This window comes from Bos javanicus, chromosome 8, assembly GCF_032452875.1.
Source record: "Bos javanicus breed banteng chromosome 8, ARS-OSU_banteng_1.0, whole genome shotgun sequence".
NCBI lineage: Eukaryota > Metazoa > Chordata > Mammalia > Artiodactyla > Bovidae > Bos > Bos javanicus.
In genome coordinates, this window is record NC_083875.1 from 107,009,130 (window position 1) to 107,035,211 (window position 26,082).

At 45.8% G+C, this 26,082-nt stretch overlaps 1 protein-coding gene and 1 long non-coding RNA gene across 6 annotated transcripts in view; one reads left to right on the top strand and one right to left on the bottom strand.

Annotated features, from left to right (window-relative positions):
* ASTN2 (astrotactin 2) overlaps positions 1-26,082 on the bottom strand; it is a 1,056,817-nt gene that overhangs the window by 741,138 nt on the left and 289,597 nt on the right. For 4 of the 5 annotated variants that reach the window (XM_061426655.1, XM_061426656.1, XM_061426654.1 and 1 more), the window contains exon 4: positions 11,606-11,758. The exons of the other annotated variant lie outside the window; for it this stretch is intronic. In XM_061426655.1, the coding sequence (XP_061282639.1) occupies positions 11,606-11,758 (153 nt within the window). The remainder of the gene's footprint in view (positions 1-11,605; positions 11,759-26,082) is intronic. 5 annotated transcript variants of the gene reach the window in all.
* LOC133253221 (uncharacterized) lies at positions 4,079-6,242 on the top strand. Its single transcript, XR_009738242.1, has 2 exons — positions 4,079-4,226; positions 5,288-6,242. It is a non-coding gene; the product is annotated as an uncharacterized LOC133253221 (long non-coding RNA).

Here is a 26,082-nt window from a genome sequence, read left to right on the forward strand (position 1 = left end):
AAATACTGAACTTTTCATTAGACAACAATGCTCACAATCAGATTTATGGGTCAAAGACCATTTGAGATGGAGCAGACATGGAAATGATTTAGCCCATCACCTCTGCCTTCCAAATTAGCAACAACAACGATTAGGTGCTTACTAGGTTTAGTGTGGGCCGCTGAGCTTTTTACATACATTAAGTCTAATCCTCACAGCCTCCCTATGAGGTGGCCAACTGTGTGATTTGCAGATTAAGTGGTGACTACTTTGCACAATAAGTAACTTCTCAGAGTTGAGGGAGCCAGAAGAAGAATGCAGTATGGAGCCACATGGATCTGACAGCAGAACCTGAGCTTGCTTCCACACAGCTTTATAGACGGGGACACTGGTGCCTGGAGAGTAGAAAGTCTTGTGCAAGATCATGCAGCCCATGTGATGACTTTCCCATTAATTCACCAAGCATTAATTGAACATCTGCTATTTGTCAAGATTTATTTAGTTACGGGAAGCACAGGCATGACCTGGGACATAGTCATTGTGCTTCAGGAGGTTAATTAAGGGAGAAGAGAAGTGGCCTTAAATTACTCTCAAAGGTGACAAATGACAAATATCATAAGAAAGATAAAGAAGTGGTTACTAAAGTGAAGAAGAACTAAAGAGCCTCTTGATGAAACTGAACGAGGAGAGTGAAAAAGTTGCTTAAAGCTCAGCATTCAGAAAACTAAGATGATGGCATTCAGTCCCATCACTTCATGGCAAATAGATGAGGAAACAGTGAGAGACTTTATTTTTCTGGGCTCCAAAATCACTGCAGATGGTGATTGCAGCCATGAAATTAAAAGACACTTACTCCTTGGAAGGAAAGCTATGACCAACCTGGACAGCATATTAAAAAGCAGAGACATTACTTTGCCAGCAAAGGTCTATCTAGTCAAGGCTATGGTTTTCCAGTGGTCATGTATGGATGTGAGAGTTAGACTATAAAGAAAGCTGAGTGCAGAAGAATTGATGCTTTTGAACTGTGGTGTTGGAGAAGACTCTTGAGAGTCCCTTGGATGCAAGGAGATCCAACCAGTCCATCCTAAAGGAGATCAGTCCTGGGTGTTCATTGGAAGGACTGATGTTGAAGCTGAAGCTCCAATACTTTGGCCACCTGATGCGAGGAGCTGACTTATTGGAAAAGACCCTGATGCTGGGAAAGATTGAGGGCAGGAGGAGAAGGGGATGACAGAGGATGAGATGGTTGGATGGCATCACTTACTCAATGGACATGGGTTTGGGTGGATTCCGGGAGTTGGTGATGGACAAGGAGGCCTGGTGTGCTGCAGTTCATGGGGTCGCAAAGAGTCAGACACGACTGAGCAAGTGAACTGAACTGAACTGAACCACAATTTGGAGGAAGCATGCATGACTTTCATGTGAGAAAAATTTGGAAAGATTTCCCGAAGAAAGTAGCTTTAAGGTTTTGTTTGGAAAGAACAGCAGGGTTATTTCTAGGTGGCTGGGGTCTATTCAGTCTTCTTTCTATTTCTGTAACTATCTCATGGTTTATAAACACCCCAGGCCAGTTCACACCACATTCTTATGTATTCCTTGTGGCACAGATGTCTAATTCCTTGTTTTATGCTCTAAATGATGAAGTGCTGGTTGGCAGAGATCTGGCTGGCACATCCTACAATTGTATAACACAGCAAAAAAAAAGCTGGATGAGCCTTGAAAATGCACAGAATGCTGGACAAAGACATAACCACTGGGTTTGCTGATCCTCTGGTCATAGCACTGGCTCCCCAGGGCAAGGAGGAGCTTGTAAGGGGCAGTCTTGACTCCTTGTTAGCTAAGAGGGAAATGTCTCACTTTCCAGAAGCTTGTAGCTCCTGACTAACCCTCACAGCAGCACTGATGATTCAGAAACACCTACCAATGTAAAGGAACTACACCACTTCCTTATAGTATTCAGACTAGGCTGATAGAATTTCACAGCTCAGAGATCGCATCCAGACTAGCTAAGACCAAAACTACTGTCATCTGGAGACTGAAATATGGACTCTGTCTGGGCTCTGGATTCACAGTTCCATAGTCTACTAGCTGGGTACACTTGGGATAGTCATTTAAACTACTTAAGTTTAAATTTCTTATTTTGTTGTTCTTCAGTCACTAACTCATATTACACTCTTTGTGACTCCATGGACTGCAGCATGCCAGGCTTACCTGTCCTTCACTATCTCCCGGAGTTTGTTCAAATTCATGTCCATTGAGTTAGTGATGCCATCTAACCATCTCACCCTCTGCTGTCCCCTTTTCCTCCTGCCCTCAATCTTTACCAGCATCAGGGTCTTTTCCAGTGAGTCAGCTCTTTGCATCAGGTGGCCAAAGTTTTAGAGCATCAGCATTACTCCTTCCAATAAATATTCACGGTTGACTTCCTTAGGGATTGACTGGTTTGATCTTGCTGTCCAATGGACTCCCAAGAGTCTTCTCCAGCACCACAATTCAAGAGTATCAATTCTTATAGAATGGTGTTAATCATAGGCCTTATTTAATGAGCTTTGGGGAGTTTTTAAATGAGATAATATATGATGAGTACAATACTAGGAACATACTAAATGCAAAGTAACTGCTAGTTGTACCACATTTCCTTAACCCTTTGTATTCCAGGAGGCTCCCAACTGTCTCTTTTTATTCATCCATGCATCTGTGCATCCATCCGCCTATTCATGTTTTCTCCCATTCAGCCAGTTGCTATTCTATGCCAGTTCTATGTTGGGCATTTGGGCTGCAGAGAGACATAAATCACTGTCCTTCTCATCATGGGACTGTCAGAGTTGAGAAGGGAAGCGGGTGTGTCCTGTAATGAGGGGTCTGATAGAAGGTAGCATGGGGGTTACAAGTGCTGAGACAGAGGAGAAGTTCACTCAGCCTGGATGAGCGCTGAGGGTGGGCGGGAGCTAGAGAAGATTTTGAAACCAGAATTTGATGCATAAGTAGCAGTTGGCTGCTCAGAGAAGGGCAGGCGGGGTGGGGGGTGCTTTCAGGGAGAGTATTGACATTACACAGAGCTGAATCCAAGGCATGCTGCGGAAAGGAATGACGGTCTGTGTGCTGGAGGCTGCAGAACACAGAGGTCTGGGGCTTGGGTGGAGCCAGAGGCAGGCTGAGGGCAGGCTGGGATTGAGGCTTGTGCAGAAGGCTCCAGTGACTTCCTCATCCTGTTAAACAGTGTGTCATTCATCCCGCAGACTCTTACTTCTAAACCTGGGTGAATGTATCCCTAATGGGATACTGTCAAATATAATGATATTGGCATTATCATTGTCCTGATAATGACATTGACAAATATAAAAGTAATAATAAAGCAGTAGGGATAACACTGCTATATTTAAAATGGGTAACCAAGAAGGTCCTACTGTACAGCACAGGGAACTCTGCTCAATGGTATGTGGCAGCCTGGATGGAAGGAGTGTCTCGGGGAGAATGGATACATGTATATGTATGGCTGAGTCCCTTCGTCATTCACTGGAAACTATCACATTGTTAACTGGCTGGCTAAACTCCAATATAAAATTAAAAGTTTAAAAAACGCAGTAGGATAAAAGCAGTAAGTAATAAAATAGCAGAATCTATCTGCTCACTGTGCGCATTTGCCTGGCTCTGTGCTCAATGCTTTATAGGCACGACTTCACTGGGTCCTATGGAGACCAACTGAAGATGGCACCTGACTATCCCAGTATAACCAGCACAAGTATGCTTCTTCTTCCTGGGACTAAGGGCTTGAGAAAATATTAAACAATTTAACTGACAAATAAAAGTGGCTCAGTAGTAAAGAATCTGCCTGCCAATGCAGGAGACGCAGGTTCAATCCCTGGGTCAGGAAGATCCCCTGGAGAAGGAAATGGCAACCTACTCCACTATTCTTGCCTGGAGAATCCCATGTGGAGGAGCCTGCTGGGCTATAGTCCATGGGGTTGTGAAGAGTTGGACATGACTTAAAAACTAAATAGCAACAACAAAGTACAATAAATCTGCACATAATAAAAGTACAATAAATCTGCACATAATAAAACAGACTGGCATGGATGTTTTTAAATGGAATCTGGAATTTGGGGCTTATGTTGAAGCTTTGTGAGCACAGCTGCATTCCCTTTGGGGGTGTGTGTTGACTCTCATCCACCTCTAGAATGACTCTGCTGGAAAAGCTTCAGAAGCCCCCCAGTACCAGTGACAAGAGTATCAGGAAAATTTGCCAGGTAGGAGAGTGACATGGTCTGATTTAGCATGTTTTCAAAAGATCACTTCACCTGCAAGGTGGAAGATGGCTTTGTGGATGAAGAGGCTGTCACAGCAATCAGGATAAGGGATGATAAAACCTCAACCAAGTTGCAGGCAATGGCCGGGCAGAAGGAAATGGATGTGTGAGCCTGGAGGTCAAATGAGCAGGACCCTGATAACGATGATACAGCTAGCTACACTTGATTGAGGGTCACCCATGAGTCAGACACTGGGCTGAGCATTTTGCAGGTGCTACTTCACAACCCACATGTGACTTAGGCATTCTTAGCACTAATTTCGGAGAAGGCAATGGCACCCCACTCCAGTACTCTTGCCTGGAAAATCCCATGGATGGAGGAGCCTGGTAGGCTGTAGTCCATGGGGTCACAAAGAGTTGGACATGACTGAGCAACTTCATTGTCACTTTTCACTTTCATGCATTGGAGAAGGAAATGGCAACCCACTCCAGTATTATTGCCTGGAGAATCCCAGGGACAGGGGAGCCTGGGGCGTTGCCGTCTATGGGGTCGCACAGAGTCGGACACGACTGAAACGACTTAGCAGCAGCAGCAGCACTAATTTATAGATAAGAAAACCGAGGCTAAAAACCGCTTCTTCATTTACTTAATTAAGATCATTCAGTTAGACAGTGGTGAAATTAAATTTCAAACACAAAATCCCAGTTTTAAAGACCACTACCTAGACTGCATGAACCTCAGCAAGCCCTTCCTTGCATCCATAACAATTTCTCTCTGCTTTATTTGAACATCCATAACTGCTTTTAAGGCTTCCCTGGTGGCTCAGAGGGTAAAGAATCTATCTGCAATGCAGGGGACCCGGGTGGATCCCTGGGTTGGGAAGATCCCCTTGAGGAGGGCATGGCAACCCACTTTAGTATTCTTGCCTGGAGAATCCCATGGACAGAGGAGCCTAGTGGGTTACAGTCCATGGGGTTGCAAAGAGTCGGAGATGACTAAGTGACTAACACGTTTCACTTTATTTTTCTACCTCCATTTTATTGCACGTGGATGCCTGGGAGTGACGACCCAACAGCTGCCTCATAAAACCCTGCTGCAGATGAGAGGATAGCACTGGGACCTCCCCGCCTTCCTTTGTCTGCCTGCAGACGATGCAGTCAGCATCTGCCAGGTCTCTCAGGGGGCAGCCCTAACTACCAAACCACACTGGAGCCGCTTTTAACCGTGTGTTCAACTCCATGACACAGGTTCCAGGCTACCCACTCCATCTGCTGGGACCTGCTGAGCACCAGCGGCTGGGCGCAGAGCCTAACGAAGTAGGGAGAGGCCAGGTGCCCTCACTCTGGGCAGAAGGCCCATGGCCACTTGAGCGGCAGAGGGGAGAGAGAGTGAAAGACCAGGGGTTTTGACCATCATATCTGGCATTGTTGATGGTCAGTGGAAGCCAATGGAGCACTTCCAAAATTGTGTTTCTATGGATGCTTCTGTGCTGCAAGATGTTCATGCACGTTCCAAGAGGGAAAATAGTCTGTGGTCAAGATGGTTTTTACAGACGACGAGCTAAACAAATCTGCCCGGCTTTCTGCACGGCAGGACTTCCTGGGGTCTTTCAGAGACTAAAACGTGTTTGGGAATTTACGAGAGAAAGAGGGAGTGTGCAGAATTTCCAGAACTTTTACTGACAGTGGATTTCTTCTATTCAAGAAAAGTTGGAGGACTTGCGGCAGAAAGGCTGTGAGTTCGGAAGTTCAGGGCTGGCACGTTGTAGCCCTCCTCTCTCTTGGAAAAACCCTTAGCTAATAGTGGCAGAAAACCATGAGCACAATGTTATTAAGCCATTTTGAAAATCGCTTTAACAGCATCCACTTGAACACGTTTCATGTGCCATCCATCAGCGAGTCTACCTCCAGGGGAAACAGGATTCCCCGGAGACCCATACCCGGTGGTTTTACTTTATCCTGGATCCCTCTTCTACCATCAATTTGAAGGTTATAAAACTGAGCCACTTTCCAACGATCTTTGAGGTTAATGCACTCATTTATTCAACAAATATTTATTAAGCACTTTCTACGTATGAGGTTTATGAATATGAAGCTTCTATTTTAGAGAGGAAAATAGTAAATGAGCAAGCAAATAAAAGTGATTTTAGGCCTGTAATATCAGGGAAGGAATGAAAAATGATTATGTAACAGATAGTAGCAGGTTGGGGATGGAAAGGAGTAAAAATCTGGGTACCTGTGTTTGGGCAGTCAGGGACAGGGGTTCTGAGCAGCTGGCATTTGAGTTAAGACCTGAAAGGTGAGAAGGGATGCCCCAGGGTGGCATCTGGGGGACAAAGGAAACATGGTGAGGAGAAGCACAGCAAGTTCTCAGACTGTATAGTGCGGTCCCATTTGTTGTGTTTTTGGGACATAAAAATCATTACATCTGAAGCACAGGGAAATGCCGAGTGAGTGAAGAGGGCAGAAGAAGATGTAGATGGAACAGGGTCTACATGCCAAGGCAAGGAGTTTGGATTGTGTTCTAAAGATAACAGGATGTAGACACTGGGGAGAACAGTGTGGAGGTGCCTTAAAAACTAAAAACAGAAGTGCCATATGACCCTGCAACCCCACTCGTGGGCACAGACCAGAGACAACCAGAATTCCAGAAGATTCTAAAACAGAAGTGCCATATGACCCTGCAACCCCACTCGTGGGCACAGACCAGAGACAACCAGAATTCCAGAAGATTCTAAAACAGAAGTGCCATATGACCCTGCAACCCCACTCGTGGGCACAGACCAGAGACAACCAGAATTCCAGAAGATTCTTGCACCCCAGTGCTCACTGCGCCACTATTTACAATAGCCACACAACCGAAATGTCCATCAAAAGAGGAATGGATAAAGAAGATGTGGCATACACACACATACACACACACGGAATATTACTCAGTCATAAAAAGGAACAAAATCATGCCACTTGCAGACACGTGGGTGGACCTAGAGACTGGCATACAGAGTGAAATAAGTCATAAAGAGAAAAAAAATACTGCATATATGGAGGATCTAGAAAAATGGTACAGATAAACCTGTTTGCAAAACAAAAATACAGACACAGACATAGGAAAAAACACATAGACACCAAGGGCAGAAAGAGTGGATGGGATGAACTGGGAGATTGGGATTTAGAGAAGGAAATGGCAACCCGCTCTAGTATTCTGGCCTGGGAAACCCCATGAACAGAGGAGCCTGGTGGGCTACTGTCCATGGGGTCGCAAGAGTTGGAAACAACTTAGCGACTAAACCACTGCCAGCACCATATACACTATTCTGTATAAAATATATAACAAATGAGAATCTACTGTATAGCACAAGAATCTCTACGTTCTGTGGTGACCTAACTGGGAATCAAGATTGCTGGAAGAAATCACAATCTCAGATATGCAAATAATACCACTTTAATGGCAGAAAGTGAAGAGGAACTAGAGAGCCTCTTGATGAAGGTGAAAGAGGTGAGTGAAAAAACTGGCTTAAAACTCAACATTTGAAACGCTAAGATCTTGACATCCAGTCCCATCACTTCCTGGCAAACAGATGGAGGAAAAGTGGAAACAGTGACAGATTTTATTTTCTTGGGCTCCAAAATCACTGTGAATGGTGACTGTAGCCATGAAATTAAAAGATGCTTGCTCCTTGGAAGAATAGGTATGACAAACCTATTAAAAAGCATATTAAAAAGCACAGACATCACTTTGCTGACAAAGGTCAATATAATCAAAGCTATGATTTTTCCAATATCTTTGTATGGACATGAGAGTTGGACCATAAAGAAGACAGAGTGCCAAAGAATTGATGCTTTTGAACTGTGGTACTGCAGAAGACCCTCGAGAGTCCCTTGGCCTGCAAGGAGATCAAACCAGTCAATCCTAAAAGAAATAACCCTGAACATTCACTGGAAAGACTGATGCTGAAGTTGAAGCTACAATCCTTTGGCCACCTGATGTGAATAGCCAGTTCTTTGGAAAAGACTCTGATTCTGGGAAATATTGAGGGCAAGAGGAGAAGGGGGTGACAGAGGATCAGACGGTTGGATGGCATCATTAACTGAATGGACATAAGTTTGAGCAAACTCAGGGAGATTGTGAAGAACAGGGAAGCCTGGTGTGCTGCAGTTCATGGGGTCGCAAAGAGTCAGACAGGACTTAGTGACTGAATAACAACTGGCAAGAGACGGTGTTGTGTTAGTCCCTCAGTCCTGTCTGACTCTTCGGACCCCCCCAGACTGGCCTGCCATGCTCCTCTGTCCATGGAATCCTCCAGGCAAGAATACTGGAATTGGTTGCCATTCCCCTCTCCAGATTGTCCTGACCAAAGGATCAAACCAGGGTCTCCTGCACTGCAGGCAGATTCTTTACTGTCTGAGCATCAAAACAGAAGGGATATATGTGTATATAAGGCTGATTCACTTCGCTGTACACCAGGAACTAACAAAACATTGTAAATCAACTATACACTAATAAAAACTAAAGAAGAAATAAATATAACAGGGAACCACTGAATAATTTTAAGTGGAAGAGTGACCTTATCTTATTTAAAAGATTACTCTGGCTTGCTTCGGGGAGAACCTCAGGAGGATATAGTCATAAGCAGGAGGTAAGAAGTGGCAATGGTCACAATGGTGACTAACATATTTGGGACAAATTTGAAATACATTTAAGGGAAAAAAAATGAATTTCTACCTGTATGAGTTCTCTTAGTCCCCATCTAACTTATAAATTACAATAAGTTGATATTCAATTATGGTCTAAGCCAAATAATAGATTTCACTAACAATCTAATTCTGAAATTCAAGAAAGGAAAACAGAATCCAACACGAAGGCCAAGTTTTTTCCAAAAAAAAAAGTTTGACACGGCATTGCTTATAATTGTGAAATAATTAGAAATAACCAAAATGCCTAACAAGCGCTTCCCTGGTGGCTCAGATGGTAAAGAATCCATTTTAATGTGGAAGACCTGGGTTTGATCCCTGAGTTGGGAAGATCCCCAGGAGGAGGGCATGGCAACCCACTACAGTATTCTTACCTGAAGAATCCCCATGGACAGAGGAGCCTGGTGGGCTACAGTCTATGGGGTCACAAAGAGTTGGACACAACAGAGCGACTAAGCACAGCCCAAATGCCTAACAGAAGAGGTCTCCTTAAGACAGTTATGGTGCATAAAAGAGATGGTTATTGGAAGAAAGCACTGACATAAAAAGTGTTAAGGATATGACATTAAGGAAAGGAATTCAGATTGATGGTGGAGAGCAGTGAAGCTATGGACTTGGCGGCCAGTGTATTTATGGGGACTGTATTTGTAGAGAGGATATGGGTAGGAGATTCTTGGTGAATGCTGGAGCAATAAAGATGGACAGTTAAAGCTGAGTGGAATTACAAGTGATCTTGAATGCTCAAGTCATAACAAATACAAGAGAGCATTTTTCAGTTCCTAATATACATAAGCTAAGAGCTGCAAGGCAGTCTACATTCTTCATCTCATCAGATGTTTACAACAGTCCTCTGATGTAGGGGTCAGCATCCCCATTCTACAGAAGAAGAACTGGAGGCTCAGAGACATCCAGTGACTCTTCCAAAGCTAAGCAAGTTGCCACCTATGGGGCTGGGTCAGCGCTCAGACATTGCTGACCTCAAGGTAACTAATCTTTATCATTACCCAATGGTTCAACCTGGGGTCTACCACATGAATTCCAAAAAGGAACTCAATCCTCAACCTCTGTCTCAATTTATGACCTTGGCTAAATGTGTAGATCTTGGTTTTTCACTGGATACAGGAATTCACAGGATTAAGATCTAGAGAATAACAAGTGTCTACCATGCGTGCAGACCCTAATTTAGTCTCAGAAACACAAAGATGATTCCAATAATAAGATACTTCCTGCCTTCAAAGAACTCTCTGTCTAGCTAAGGAGGGAGCCAGACATAAGCAAATAACATTACACAAAAATGGAGTCAGTCTTTAACACATGGATAAAGATGTGAGAGAATTCACACTTGGGAGAATTCAGGGTGAACTGTGATGGTGACTATCAGTGATCTCTTTGCCAATATACGCCATGCATGTTAAGCTTGGAAAGACAGGGAGGACTTCACTGGGATAGAATCTAATGGTTTAGTGGAAAAGAAAAGTTTGAGACTCAGACTGTTCAGTTCTTCCTGGCTCTGATACTTACTATAGTGTCCCTCTGGGTGACTCTGTGCCTTAGTGACAGCATCTGTAAAATGGGCATCACCACGGTACCTGTTACTGACCATCAAATGAGATAGGCAAAGCATTTAGCCCCCTGCCTGGAGTAAGAAAGTGTTAATAACTGCCGATAAACATTCTTCGGGGCTAGACAGGAATTTTTCACAGAGAGTAAACGGTATGAAGTGGAAACACATGGATTTAGAACAGCACAGAGACTGGAGCTCTGCGGTGGCCTCAAAGGCCATTTTCATAAGCGGAAACATTTTTGTAGACACTGGACAATCTCTGAAGCCATGGAAGGAAGAGAGTGACATAATCAGAACCAAGTTATAGGCACTAGAGAAGTAAGAGTCAAGAGGAAGAATGACTGGCTGGAGATTATGGCGTGGACAGAAGGATGAAGCTGAGTTTGGGAGGTTAGGCAATGATGGGAGTGGCGGTCGCCCCAGACACAAAGTCACCCATGAGGTCAGAGGAAGAAGGAGACGGGGATGATGCTGCTGATGATAATGATGGGGAGGAAAGGAAGAAGGAAGAGGGACAGATCTGCTTTTTGATTGTATGCTGGCTGGCACTGTGCTGAGATGTTATGGCAAGCCAGGCAGAGACAAGTGGCTTGGAAAAGTGAAGAAACTGCCCCAAAGTGTTAGGTAATGGCAGAACCAAAATTTGAAGCTAGTCTGTCTAACTTACAGCACTCCTACTTTGACCACTAGATTCTCTGGGCAATTAAAGAGGGGGTCCAAACCCTGCTCTGTGACCCCAGTCTGAGAATGTCTCCCATGAGAACATCCTGACTATCTCACACTCTCCAAAATGACACCAGCTACACTTAAAGTGTATCCCGCTGCTCTGCTGCTGTGCTGGGCACGGGCCATAGATTGATGCTAATCTTCCCAACCACTCTAGGAGATGGCAATTCATTCCCATTCTCAGAGGAGGATGCTGGGGTCCAGGGAGGGGACCTTTACACCCAGGGACACAGGTCCTCTCTCTGCAGGGCCTCGGATGAGACGACTTCTCGGGGAGACAGTGGCGTGGGTTCTGTGAGCAGAGGGAAGCCGGGGGAAGAGGGCACCGTTCTTCCTGGCACCTTCAGAACCTGGGCAGAGCTGTGGACATCCTGGCCAGAGATGCCCGGGGGACCTACCTCGGGGCCTGCTTCTCCTCTTCCGCCTCCCTGCTGAGATGCTGCGTGGTGCTGACTGCAGCTGGCCGATCTCGATGGGCGTGTTCGCGCGGAAACTCTCCTTGAACTTCTGCATCAGGGACTCCACTGGCTCCTGCGTCGCCTCAGCCGCTGCTACAGGGTGGGCAATGGGGCTAAAGTTAGGGCTTGGCCCACCGTCAGGCCCTGGAGAACTGGGCTTGGGCCCCCCACCCTCTGTGTGTCTGGAGCTCCCTCCCAGACCCAGTGATGATGCAGGAGTCACGGAGGCCAGGAGAGATGAATCTGATACCCTGCACACTTATTGGTGCAACACCTACTGTGTTTTTAAGGGCACCGCCCCCATGCCCTTGAGATATGATGGTGAACACCAGCCATGATTCAAAGAATCCACAGCTTGGTAGGACACATATCCAGGCATTGCCAACACCTTGCAACAGTCCTGTGATAGAAGAATATAGAGTGCTCTAGGAGCACCAAGAAGGTCGGCTCGCCCATCCGAGGAGTCAAGGTGGGCTTCTTGGAGGAGACAATACCTCCACCAAGACCTTAAACGAGGTTAGGAATTAGCAAATAATACAGAATCAGGGTGGAATTGCTGAAAAGATTTGGGATAAGAGAATGCCCTGGGTGGAAGGAGAAGCATGTGCACAGACCTGAAGCCAGAAAGAACACAGTGCTTGAGTAAATGAAAGAAGTTCCGTGTGGCTGCTGTGGAGCCTGGGCAGAGCAGATGAGGCAGCAGAGGCCAGATCACCTTGAGAGCCACCTTGCGGAGTTAAATATTTTTATCCCAAAGGCAAAAGGTGATTGTTGAAAGGTTTTAAAGAAGAAATTGGTATGTTCCAGTTAAGTCCCTGTGATAACAATTGCTAACCAGAGTGTGGAGTACACACCCAGAGGCTTTTGCAAGAGCCAGCCAGAGACAAGGAAGCCTGAACCAGAACAGTGGCAGGAAAGGCAGACAGCAGCCCTGGGGCGAACATCATTTCAGGAGACTGGTGGCTGAGCTGGTAAAGAATCCGCCTGCAACATGGGAGACCTGGGTTCGATCCCTGGGTTGGGAAGATCCCCTGGTGAAGGGAGCAGCTACCCAATCCAGTATTCTGGCCTGGAGAATTCCATGGACTGTGTAGTCCATGGGGTCGCAGAGTCAGACACGACTGAGTGACTTTCACACACACATACTATGGTGCTGTGATATACAGACTGCTTGGTACAAGAGCCCCATTTCACTAAGGGAAGCTGAGGTTCTCCCCAGACAAGGCATACAACTTGCTCTAAGCTACTAAGCAGTGGAGTCAAGCCTTCTAAACCCTACTCCAATGTTCCATGTGTTTCAATACCCTCCAAGGAGCTTCCGGTAGCCACATTTTCAGAAATTTCTAAATTGAGTCTGGTAGAAAGTTACAGGCAATGGAGAGAGTGATGTCAAAAGGGCAGAGGGAAAAAAACGTTGAAGATAAAAGTGAAAAGAAAAAAACAAAACACAGAAGAACTTGAGAAGGAAGCAGAGAGCCAACATAAAAGAAGAGGAGAGGAAATGAGAAAGAAGAAAAGGAGACTGGCTGAATGGTCTCTGGGCCTTTGTTCTGAGAAATCCCCAAAGACAGTCCAGACTTTGAAATCTTCAGACTCAGCCCTCCCTCCACTGACATCTCCAGAGGCCGGGAAAGTTCTTCAGTTTAAGCCACCTGCTGTCTGATGACAAGGAACGGGATATGCCAAAGATTCCTGTTTCTTTGATGGGCCTTTTCCAGAGTGGACAAAGAAGGCTTCTGAACATCCAAACACCAATTTTAAGGAGATCCTGTTTTCTCAGGAAGTTTTATTAGCTTAGACACAGATGTGTCTGCAGGGTAGCTCCTTCCCAGAGGGCTGGTTTGGGTATCAGACGCTGAGAAATCTCATCTTCAGGGACATAGAGGGGAATCTAAGCTTGCTAAGGAAAAGACAATGGACAATACAAGTGGCCCTGTGGTAGCACAGTGTACACATATGCCTCTCCTGATGTCTGTATCCCCAGGTACCTCAGTTAAGTCTACTTAAAGGTGAGCCAAGAAGAAAGTCCCAAACACAGGTCTACTACTCCAAGCCTATGATACAGAATCCTCCAGCAAAAGCCTACAATCCCTTCTGAGAAGTATAGTCACACCCAATCCTGATGCTTTAAACCTGGAAAGGAGACTGATCTACACAAAAGTCTCAGAATTGGGCTATCCTGTGGTCCAAAGTCCAGAGCAAGTCACAGTCTGGAATCCAACAAGGTTGGGGGCGGGGTGGGGACCCACACATATCTGTCAAGATCCATGGATTCATTCATCTCCACACTCATTCACTCCTTCTACGCTATTTTCAGAAAATATGTCTTGGTCTGCTTGGGCTTACATAACAAAAATCATAGACTGGATAATGTAAACTGGTCAGATTCTCATTTGAAGATGGCTCCTTCTTACTGTTTGTCCACGTGGGCTTTTCTCAGTGTATCCATGCTGAGAGGGAAGTGGGGTGGGGGGAGGGAGGGAGATGTCTTCCTCTTCTTATGAGGACACAAACCCTATTTAATTAGGACCCCAACCTTATTTTCTCACTGAATTTAATGACCTATCAAAAGTCTTGTCTCCAATACACTCACACTGGGGGTTAGGGCGTCAATATGTGAATTGTGGAATACACAGATCAGTTTATAGCAGACTACATTTGGAGATGGGACCTTTAGAATGTAATTAAGATTAAGGAGATCATAAAATCGGGGCCCTAATCATATAGCATGGTGGCCTTAGAAGAACAGGAAGATTCCCCCCATCCCCAGTGAGGACACCAAGAGAGGGTGGCCATTTACATGGCATAAAGAAAGCCTTCACTAGAACCCGACCATGCTGACACCCTCCAGAACTGGGGAAAGTAAATGTCTGTTGTTTAAGCCACCCAGTGTATGGTGTTCTGCTATGGCGGGCTAGTCACATTGAGGGTTAAGGCTTCAGCATATGCATTTGAGGGGGACATAAACTTCTGGTCCAGAACAGGGTATGATGGCAGAAACAACAACAAACAAAACCCCTTTGTGGTGCTCACCATGTGAACAGGAAGGCCAACAGTAACGACACGGATGACAAGAGAAACGCAACATTTGCAAGTGATACGTACCAAAAAGGAGAAGTGAAAGATGAGCAATCCCACTGCTGGGCACACACACCAAGGAAACCAGAAGGGAAAGAGACACATGTACCCCGATGTTCATCGCAGCACTGTTTATAATAGCCAGGACATGGAAGCAACCTAGATGTCCATCAGCAGATGAATGGATAAGAAAGCTGTGGTACATATACACAATGGAGTATTACTCAGCCATTAAAAAGAATACATTTGAATCAGTTCTAATAAGGTGGATGAAACTGGAGCCTATTATACACAGTGAAGTAAGCCAGAATGAAAAACACCAATACAGTATACTAACACATATATATGGAATTTAGAAAGATGGTAACAATAACCCTGTGTGCGAGACAGCAAAAGAGACACAGATGTATAGAACAGTCTTTTGGACTCTGTGGGAGAGGGAGAGGGTGGGATGATTTGGGAGAATGGCATTGAAACATGTATAATATCATATAAGAAATGAGTCACCAGGCCAGGTTCAATGCATGATACAGGATGCTTGGGGCTGGTGCACTGGGATGACCCAGAGGGATGGTACGGGGAGGGAGGTGGGAGGGAGGTTCAGGATGGGGAACACGTGTATATCCGTGGCAGATTCATGTTGATGTATGGCAAAATCAGTACAGTATTATAAAGGAATTAGCCTCCAATTAAAATAAATAAATGTATATTAAAAAAACAGGCTATGCTGGAGGACTATGCCTTTGTCTAGGAAAGCCATAGAAACTGTTTCAAGGACGTGAGCAGCATGACTAAGCTCTGGCAAGAGTATGAGTTAATCAGGTGAAAAGGGAGCTGTCGGTGGGGCTGAAGGGTAAGAAATCAGAGGAGTCAGAAGAAAGAGTCTAAACAAAGACCCCATGGGGAGCAGAAATGTGGAAGGGGCTCCAATCACCACTGCAGCTGAAGTGCTGAAAGCAAGTGGTATGAGATCATCTAGAGAGGTAGGAAACCCCAGTACTAACACTAACCTTGACCTTCACCCTAACCCTCACTCTTCTGGGTCTTATCAAGGAGAACATGGTGACGGTTTTAGGTGGCAGATCTTCATTGAGGGAAGATGGCTCTGGTGGTAGCAAGAAGAATTCACTGGAGAAGGTCAGAAATAGAAGTGAGAAGGCTAAATAGGAAGGTGGTGTCAGAGCACAGAAGTCTGTATATGAGACGTACACGATCTAACCCATGTATGAGATGCTAGACTAGCAGAGGTGGAGACAGAAATACAGGAGATGGATCAGGAGAGAGCAGAGACAGAAATGGCAGAGTGGTGGAGACAGAGCAAGGGGGAAATGCGAGAGCTATTTTGTAGGTGTAACTCCTACAGGAGGGGTGACTGACTGGAAAGGGAGGATAAGGGAGAGGGAGGTGGAGAGGATGACTCCAGGTCTGGCAGAACAAGGTACCTCTCAATGAGAGGAGAGACATCGGAAGAGGAATGAATGTGAGTTTAGTTTTAGGGAAGGGTACTTGATGCCTCCCAGATGTCCGCGTGGAGAGGGTTGAGTAGGTGTAGGTCTTGTATTCACCAGAGAGAAACTGGACTCTACAGAGGCTCTACACACACATTCTTTGAAACAGGTATAAAGGGAGTGTGTGTAATGATTAAGAACATTAGCTTCTGACACAGTGCAGGCTATGGAACACGGAACCACTCCTGGCCTGCACTATCTGATCTCTCTTTGACCCCTAGACCCATCTTCCAAACACAGGTTCATTCTGCTCCTCTCTGTTTCCTGGAGGCATACCCTCAATGGGCTACTTTGCAGGTCTTCCTTATCTGGCTACTGGTTGAGTTCTCCCAGGGAGATGGCCTGGAAGGATCTGGGAGGAGATTTGAGGGGATGTTTTCCCTTGTTCCTTTCCTGTTTCCACATCATATTTCTGATAGAGACTGGGGCCCTTAGGGCTTCTCTCATGGCTCAGATGGTAAACAATCCGCCTGCAATGCAGGAGACCTGGGTTCGATCCTTGGGTTGGGATGAACCCCTGGAGAAGAGCATGGCAACCCACTTCAGTATTACTGCCTGGAGAATCCCAGGGACAGAGAAACGATGCCGGCTACACTCCATGGGGTCACAAAGAGTCGTCAAATGACTGACCTCCACTATCGTAACTTCTGCCATGGCCCCTTTTCCACAACCAGTTCTCAGAGACGCTAATAAAACCCTGCCCTCTCCCTGCCCCCTCAGTTCTAGGAATTGGTAGTGGGCTTCCTGATACTTATTTTTTCCTGGTTCCTCCCCATTGATTCTCTGCATTCTGACTTTTCTCTATAAATAGTCACTTCGTTGAATTTCTCCTAAAAATCTCATTGGAGGATGCCTTCTTTGCCCAGCTGGAACCTAGACTGATACATCATCCCTTTTCATCGTGCTCTGACATTCAGCAACTCCAAAAGGTCAGCCTCTTCCTAGCCTGTTATTTCTGCTTTCCTTTCTCCTAAGCTGATGCCGATCTGACCAGCTGGGAGCAGAGGAAGATACACAGAGAGGCAAGGTTTGCTCCCCTGGGCTGCAGGGGTTTCTGATCCCGACCATAGCAAATCCTATCCATCTGTTTGGCTGCTCTTGCCTTGGTGACGGTGCCAGGAGCCCAGACAGGCTTAGAGCGGGAAGTGCTTATGCAAACCCCTCCATGGCCTCTTTCATCCTCGGTAACTCTCTCTCCCGCCCCCGTCCCTCTCAATCCCATCCGGTAGCTCTATCAATATCAATATATCAAGTTGTCCAAACAAGCCACATTACCTCCTGGTGCCCGCTGAGCTCTGCCTCCCCAGAGCAGCAAAATGCTCACCCGTCGCCTGGATGAATGCAACAGATGGTACTTAATCTGAGCATCGCGGCAGGCCCGGGAAAGGGAGGGGGAAGAGGGGGAAGCGGCCTCTTTCTAATTGACATATGAGAGATTGTCAAGCTTAATGGGAATGAACCGCTGGGGCCCGAGGAGACTGAAGCCCCAGCCCCCAAGCCAAGATGGAGAAAAGAGAACAGGAAAAAGGTGCAGGGAGGAGGGAGATGAAGCAAGAATGGAAAGGAAAGCTGTGCTCTGGAATCAAGGTCAGGGTGTGGAAACGAGAGATGGAAGAGTGGAAAGGAGATGAGAGAGCTGGAAAAACAATAAAGAGAAGGGAAAGGGAAGGATACGGAGGATAGGGGAGGAGACAGAGACAGCGAGAGGAGGGCGAAGACAAGGCAGACCCGAGTGCCTCTGCAGAGGCATAAAGGTTGTGTTGGTTTTCAGACACCAGGCAAGCTTCAGCCTGATGTGCCACCCTACAGCACAGACACCGCCTGCCCTGTCCACAGTGGTATTCACCAAGGCCATGTTCAAACACTCATGCACTCCTCTCTCCAACACAGACTGTGAGGTCGACCACTGAAACTTGTCTGGGTTTGGGTTCAAGTTCCTGTATTACTTTATCATCATCCTCTTTAATATTTCTAGATTCATCCAGTCTACTTATAAAGAAAACTCATGATTCTTGAAAAATTCACCAATTCTCTGCCAGGCAAGGAGGCTGACTTTTTTTTTTTTTTTTTAATGTTTGCTCACTTATTCCTCCTAACAGCTTTGAAAAGTGTTATTAGCTATTTAGAAATGAGGAAATTGAAGATTGGAAAAGTTAAATAGTCTCCGAGGGTCACACCCTTGAAAATGGCAGAGCTGGGATTTAGACTCAGGTTATGACTGGTGGCTCAGATGGTGAAGAATCTCCCTGCAATGCAGGAGACCCAGGTTCAGTCCCTGAGTCTGGAAGATGCCCTGGAGAAGGGAATGGCTACCCACTCCAGTATTCTTGCCTGGAGAATCCCACAGACAGAGGAGCCTGGCGGGTTACAGTCCATGGGGTTGCAGAGTCAGACAGGACTGAGGGACTAACACTTCACCTTCACTATGACTCAGAACCCGGCTCCATTCACTGTTCCACCCTATACATACCCTTCCTGGCCTGCCTGGTGGACAGACATGGATATCCTAGTCTTTGAGTTTGGAGATGACTTCTCTGAGCCTGGAAAGGGACTCTGACAGCTTAGCCACCCGTCTTAAATCAACTGGACATGAGTTCCCTGCAATCTGGTCCTGGCTGGAGCCAGGGGCTTGCCTTGGCTACAGTCAGACCTGCTTTGCCAAGAACCTTGTTCAGTGTCGATGCTCAAGACTGTCCAGCCTGGAGGGCCTAGACTCAGCTCATGCCCCATGCTGTCAGTTCTGTCGCCCTATAGAACTGCGTTCAGAGAACCAACCAACAGGTAGGCAACCACTTGTCCACACTGCCTCGTGCAATGTGTGAGAAAGTCTCCCCAAGTTCCAGTGTCAGCTCTGCCAGTGAATGATGGAGACACTCCCTTCTCATTTACAACCCTCAGTTTCTCTAAATGTCTGCAGGGTTTGGGGGAGGATTAAATGTAATTATGTACATAAACTGTCTAACAGAGCTTCTAGAATGCAGTCAGTGATCAACCCAGCTCCCTCTCACTCTTCAGCTTCATGATTGCTCAGTTCATTCATCTATCCATCCATCCATCCATTTATTCATTCACTGTGAAAGGCATCTGCGATATAAGATACCTAGTTTGAAAATTACTTTAGGTATATATTTCCCCTTTTACTCAGATGTGAAAATAGAGGCACCAAGAGACAAAGTCATCAAAAAATGTCAGCAGCGGAACAAGGTGCAGCACTGAGGTCTCCAATTTCTGAATCCAGTTTCCCCAAAGTATAGAATAATATTCATCTCAGACCTTGTGATGGTCAATTTTATGTGTCAACTTCACAAAGCTGTAATACCCAGCTATTTAGCCAAACATCTCCCTAGATGTTTCTGTGAAGACATTATTTAGATGAGATTAATACTAATTAGTAAATTTTGAGTAAGATGGCCCTCTCTAATGTAGATGGGCTTCATCCAGTTAGTTGAAGGCCTCACCAGAAAAGAAGAAGAAAGGAACTTCTTCCGAGAAGAAAGGAACTCTGCTAGCAGACTGCCTTCAGACCTGAGCTGCAACAACTCTTCCCTGGATTTCTAGTCTCCTGAGTGAGTGAGTGAAAGTCGCTCAGTCGTGTCCGACTTGTTGCAACCCCATGGACTGTAGCCCACCAGGCTCCTCTGTCCATGGAATTCTCTAGGCAAGAATACTGGAGTGGGTTGCTGTTCCCTTCTCCAGGGGATCTTCCAGACCCAGGGATCAAACCCAGGTCTCCTGCATTGCAGGCAGACTCTTTACCATCTGAGCCACCAGGGAAGCCCCCTCTAACCTCCTAGCCTACCCTGAAAATATTGGACCTGTCAGTCTCCACAACACATGAGAAGATTCCTTAAATCTCAACAGACTGATAGATATCTAACCAATAGATGATGTATGTATATGAATATGGATATGAATATGGATATATGGGGCTTCCCAGGTGGCGCTAGTGGTAAAGAACCTGCCTGCCAATGCAGGAGACACAAGAGACACGGGTTCAATCCCTGGGTCAGGAGGATCCCCTGGAGAAGGAAATGGCAATCTATTCCATTATTCTTGCCTGGAAAATCCCCATGGACAAAGGAGCCTGGCGGGCTACAGTCCACGGGGTCGCAGAGTTGGACAGTGATTGACTAAGCACAGCACAGCACAGGTAATCAGAGAAGGCATCCCGAACATGAAGAACACTTCGGCTAGGAAGATCTGGTAGAGATGGAAAGAATCATCAAATTTGGAAGGTGTGAGAATCCAGTTCCAGAATCCAACATTCCCTCTCATACAGGAATCATCTTTTCAATAAATAAAGAAGTAGCAAAGAAAACAGCTAGGGTCCCCTAACCAGCTGAGAATGCTCCACGACTAAATTTAAAACTCACGTACACATATACTTTTTTTTTAAATGACCAGCTCTTCCCAATTCTCAGGGATAAAAACTGATGGATAGAATTTTCTCACTTTTTAGTTTTCTCTTCCACGAATGTTCTTAAACCTTTGGTGCCTGGCACAACTTATCTTCAAACAAGTGCCTGCAGACAAGACAAATGAACAAACAGCAACAAATACAAATTGAAAAGCTTGGGACTAGCCTTTTCTTATATATATGATCTTGGGTCTGTCAGTTAATACTGCAGACTTGTAAGGTGGTAATAATTTCTGCTGGAGAACTGCACTGAGTTTGAATGATGGAATTAAATACAGCGGTATTTTCCTCTGCTCTGTTAAAAACACAATACCTTCCAGGTTCTAAGTTCCTAGCCAGGACACAGATGGTCTCAAAGATTCTTTCCAGCTCTGTGGCCTTGTAGTTATAAATGTAAATGAAATGTGCTTTCAACAAGATGAACACAATAACCACAGGCTTAACTGCATGCTTCAGTCTGTAAAGCACTTTCATCTCTCTCAACTAACTCTGTCTTCATGTGTGTGTGTGTTGTTTGTTATTTGCTTAGTCATGTCTGACTCTTTGTGACCCCAAAGACTGTAGCCCACCAGGACCCTCTGTCCATGGAATTCTCCAGGGCAAAATACTGGACTGGGTAGCCATTTCCTTCTACAGGGGATCATCCTGACTCTGGGGTCAAACCTAGGTCTCCTGCATTGCAGGCAGATTCTTCACTGTCTGAGCCACCAGAGAAGCCCAATGCTGTCTTTACTACAGAAGGACCATAGAGGCAGAGGAGTTTTCCAGAGGATGGGCTGGAGTTTATACCGGAAATCAACAAGTCCTGTTCAAGGGAGAAAGGATCAAGCAAACAGACAGGCTAGGCCAAAGACTTCTTGGTCACTTTATTAACACCTTGGTAGCAAGGCATGGCTATGGAAAGGCTTCAGAACTAGCCACAGTTTGGAATTTTAGCTATGTTTCTCATTAGCTGCAATACTTGGGTAAATTGCTTAACTCCTCAGAGCCTCTGCTTCTCCAAGTGTTAAAATGGGGTTTGCAATTTCAACTTCATAGAGCTGTTTTTGGATTAAATGAGATGTTAAAAATGCTTATCACAGTGCCTGATACAGAGTAAGCATTTTAAAGATGAGACTTAATATTGTTACTGCCAAAAAGATCTTAGACCATCAGTCACAGCAAATCCAAATCTTCTACCCAACCCCAGATGGTGTGTGTGTGCCTAGAATCTGATGGAACAAACTCACAGTCACTAGTCAGATTCTTCTCCTAGATTCATCCTTTTCATAACTGCAAAGGAAGGCCATGTATGTGGCTCAGCACTCCTCAGCACTAGAGGGCCACCCACACTCCACAACTGGAATTCTTCATCTGACACCATTCTTGGGTGGTAAATCCTAAGGTGGGCATTAGGGATACAGTAATAAATTGAAATATAGAGCCTTCTTTCAGAGAAGGCAATGGCAACCCACTCTAGTACTCTCGCCTTGAAAATCCCATGGACGGAGGAGCCTGGTAGGCTGCAGTCCATGGGGTCAAGAAGAGTCGGACACGACTGAGCGGCTTCACTTTCACTTTTCACTTTCATGCATTGGAGAAGGAAATGGCAACCCACTCCAGTGTTCTTGGCTGGAGAATCCCAGGGATGGGGGTGCCTGGTGGGCTGCCATCTATGGGGTCGCACAGAGTCAGACAACTGAAACGACTTAGCAACAGCAGCAGCAGCAGCAGAACCAGAGCCTTCTTTAAAACACAACACTGTTCAGTGGAAGAGCCAAATATAGATAAGAAAAATATACTGTACTAAGTGCCCAGTGATGAGATGACTGAAAATGAGTTTTCTAATTCCTTTTGCAAATGGAAAAGCTATAGAGAATTCCCAGCAGAGCTGTGAACTTGGCTGACACTTAAAAAAGGCAGAACCAGGTAAAGAGGATGACAAAGAGAGTAGAATCAGTAGGGAAAAGGGAGAAGGCAATGGCACCCCACTCCAGTGCTCTTGCCTGGGAAATTCCATGGATGGAGGAGCCTAGTAGGCTGCAGTCCATGGGGTCGCTAAGAGTCGGACACGACTGAGCGACTTCCCTTTCCCTTTTCACTTTAATGCATTGGAGAAGGAAATGGCAACCCACTCCAGTGTTCTTGGCTGGAGAATCTCAGGGACAGAGGAGCCCGGTGGGCTGCCGTCTATGGGGCTGCACAGAGTCGGACACGACTGAAGCGACTTAGCAGCAGCAGCAGCAGCAGCAGCAAGGAAAAGGGGGGAAAGAAATGTAGAGAAAATCCTATACAGTTCGGTTTTTCAAGAGCTTCAAGTGAGAGGTGATTGTACAAAGAACATCCATCTTTGAGCAAGGAAGGTGGGCGTGGCTCTTTCTGAGGACTCCTACCTCCCTTCCTGGTTCGGTTCAGTTCAGTCGCTCAGTCTTGTCTGACTCTGTGACCCCATGGACTGCAGCACACCAGGACTCCCTGTTGATCACCAACTCCCAGAGCTCACTCAAACTCATGTCCATTGAGTCGGTGATGCCATCCAACCATCTCATTGGCTGTCAGCCCCTTCTCCTCCCGCCTTCACTCCTTCCCATCATCAGGGTCTTTTCAAATGAGTCACTACTTCACATCAGGTGACCATGGTTCAAAAGGTCCATTTCTTTTGAGAGCCCTGCTACCCAGCTTCATAATCTTTCCTGTGCCTTTTTTATTTATCTCAGACACCCAAGGTGTAGCGAGGGCATGCAGTTTAGGAATCTGATAGACCTGCATTTAACCTTCATTCTATCACTTATTCATTACGGGACTCCACATCTCTAAGCCCCAGTTCTCCATAAGTAAAACCTTGAGCATAAGTCTGCTCAGGAACTGTGAAGTTTTGTTTCTTTGGGCTTCCCAGGTGGCAACAGCAGCAAAGAATCCACCTGCCAGTGCAGGAGACTTAAGAGACATGGCTTTTGATCCCTGGGTCAGGAAGATCCCCTGGAGCAGGGCATGGAAACCCACACCAGTATTCTTGCCTGGAGAATCCCATAGACAGAGGAGCCTGGTGGGCTTTGGTCCATAGAGTTGCACAGGGTTGCAAGAGTTGCAAAGAGACTTCACAAGCATGGTTGTTTGTTTACTTATTTTGGTTAAGAACCCTAACCCTAAGCACTCAATAAAGTATAGCCTTTATTATCATTCTTGTTAGTCAGCTTAAGTGAGATAAGCTTACAGAAGGCCTTGCACTGGGTCCAAACTTAATACAAACTAGGTTCTCCATTTCCCTATTGGGTAACTCATGACCTGTGACAAAGGATGGTGAATGTTAACTCCCTACTGTGCTCTGATGTATAAATCTGACCATCATCTCTGACTTTAGCTACTCCCAGGGCTTGCACCCCATGTCAGCCAAACCCCATGGCTACACCTGAGATTTTCCCAGCCATAATCCAGGACCTGTGTGTGGCTATTATTTCCATCAAGCCTGGAAATCAAGCCTCTGCTCACTGTCCTCCGTCTATTCTTATATCTTGTCCTTTCAAGCTCATCAGGTGTGTGCTTTGACCTGCAATATCCTGAATGTCATACTCTGGCAAACATGGGATTTTGTATATGTACATAGAAAAAGAGGGAAAGACAGAGAGACAGATCTGTTGCTCATGAAGCTCTAGTTCCACCATTTTTAGCCCAGAGCAGAGGATGCTGAGCCAAAGACAAGAGGATGTTGTCTTTCTGGCAGCTGGTTGGCATGGAAGGGAGAATCCCACTCTCTTACCCCTATTCCCTTCCTTCCCCCAAATTTTACCTCCTCCTGGTCTTAGTTTTCCCCCAGAGAGTTAGCTTGGATGTTTCTGGTTGATCCATTACTGAGGATCACCTAAATGCAGCATCGTAACTTGCCAAGAAATCTCATTAGTCATATAATCATAAGAACAATGACAGTTACCATTCTGGAGTGTTTATAATGCACCAGGTACCATGTGAAAGTAAACAAGCCCTGGTTGGATATAATTCTCCTAATGACTATGGTAAATGAACTTCACCACTCCTTGCACCCACCTATTGTTTTAACTTCATTATGGATGGAGTGTACTTCATTGTCCTTTGATTTGCATTCAGTCCTGTGACTTGTTTTGTCTGAGAGTATGTCGGTAGACGTCGGTGTGCACCAGTTATGAACACAGGCTTCAAGAGGCATCACGTATGCAGGCTCACACATTTATACCTGCCACCTCCATGAGGAACATGTGTCTCAGGGAGCCTACTGGTCCAAGAAAGGTGGTGGACATAGAGTAGATTCATAGCTTTTTATCATGGAGTGGACTCACTCTACTCCTATAGCTCAGGTCACTGACACCAGCCAATCTGTAGATGCTAAGCCATCCATCCACGATGAGCAAAACACTCCATCTAATCCACAGACACTTGACAAATCCCTGTTTATTACTGGATGCCACTGAGGTTTCACAGTTGTTTTTTATGTAGCTTTATTGTGGCAATGACTGACGGATGCATTTCCATCTTACAACTGGGTAAGGGAAACACAACAAGGTTAATTAATTTCCAAGGGTCAGATAGCCTATAAACAGCAGAGCTAGGCAAACAGCTTCACATACCACACCATGGCTTGTTTTGGAATGGGACCAATAAACATGGTTTAATGAACTGACTTTCACACTGGAGCAGATGAAAGGAATCCCTTATCAGTCAGCTTCCCTTTAGACCATATTAACGATAGTGAGAATAATCCCAGAAATAACAACCACCTGAAACTGAGGTGTCTCTCTCCAGTGGCAATATGGGTGATAACATATCCATTCAGAGCTTTCAAGGTTGGGCTATGCTTGCTTAATGAAGGGAAAAACCATTTCACAGTGTATACTCAGTTCAGTCAGTTCAGTCGCTCAGTCGTGTCCGACTCCTTGTGACCCCATGAACCACAGCATGCCAAGCCTCCCTGTCCATCACCAAACCCATGTCCATTGAGTCGGTGATGCCATCCAGCATCTCATCCTCTGTCATCCCCTTCTCCTCCTGCCATCAATCTTTCCCAGCATCAGGGTCTTTTTAAATGAGTCAGCTCTTCACATCAGGTGGCCAAAATACTGGAGTTTCAGCTTCAGCATCAGTCCTTCCAACGAACACCTAGGACTGACTAGGAATCAAATGAGAGGCATGAAAAGTACACCCGGTGACACAGGTGCATAGCTGACCCACGCTGATGTGGAAGAGCGGATAGTGGATACACCCAGTGACAGAGGTGCATTACTGACCCACGCTGATGTGGAAGAGCAGATGGTGGATACACCCAGTGACACAGGCGCATAACTGACCCACGCTGATGTGCAAGATCAGATGGTGAATACACCGGTGACACAGGCACATAACTGACCCATCCTGATGTGGAAGAGCGGATGGTGGATACAGCCGGTGACACAGGTGCATTACTGACC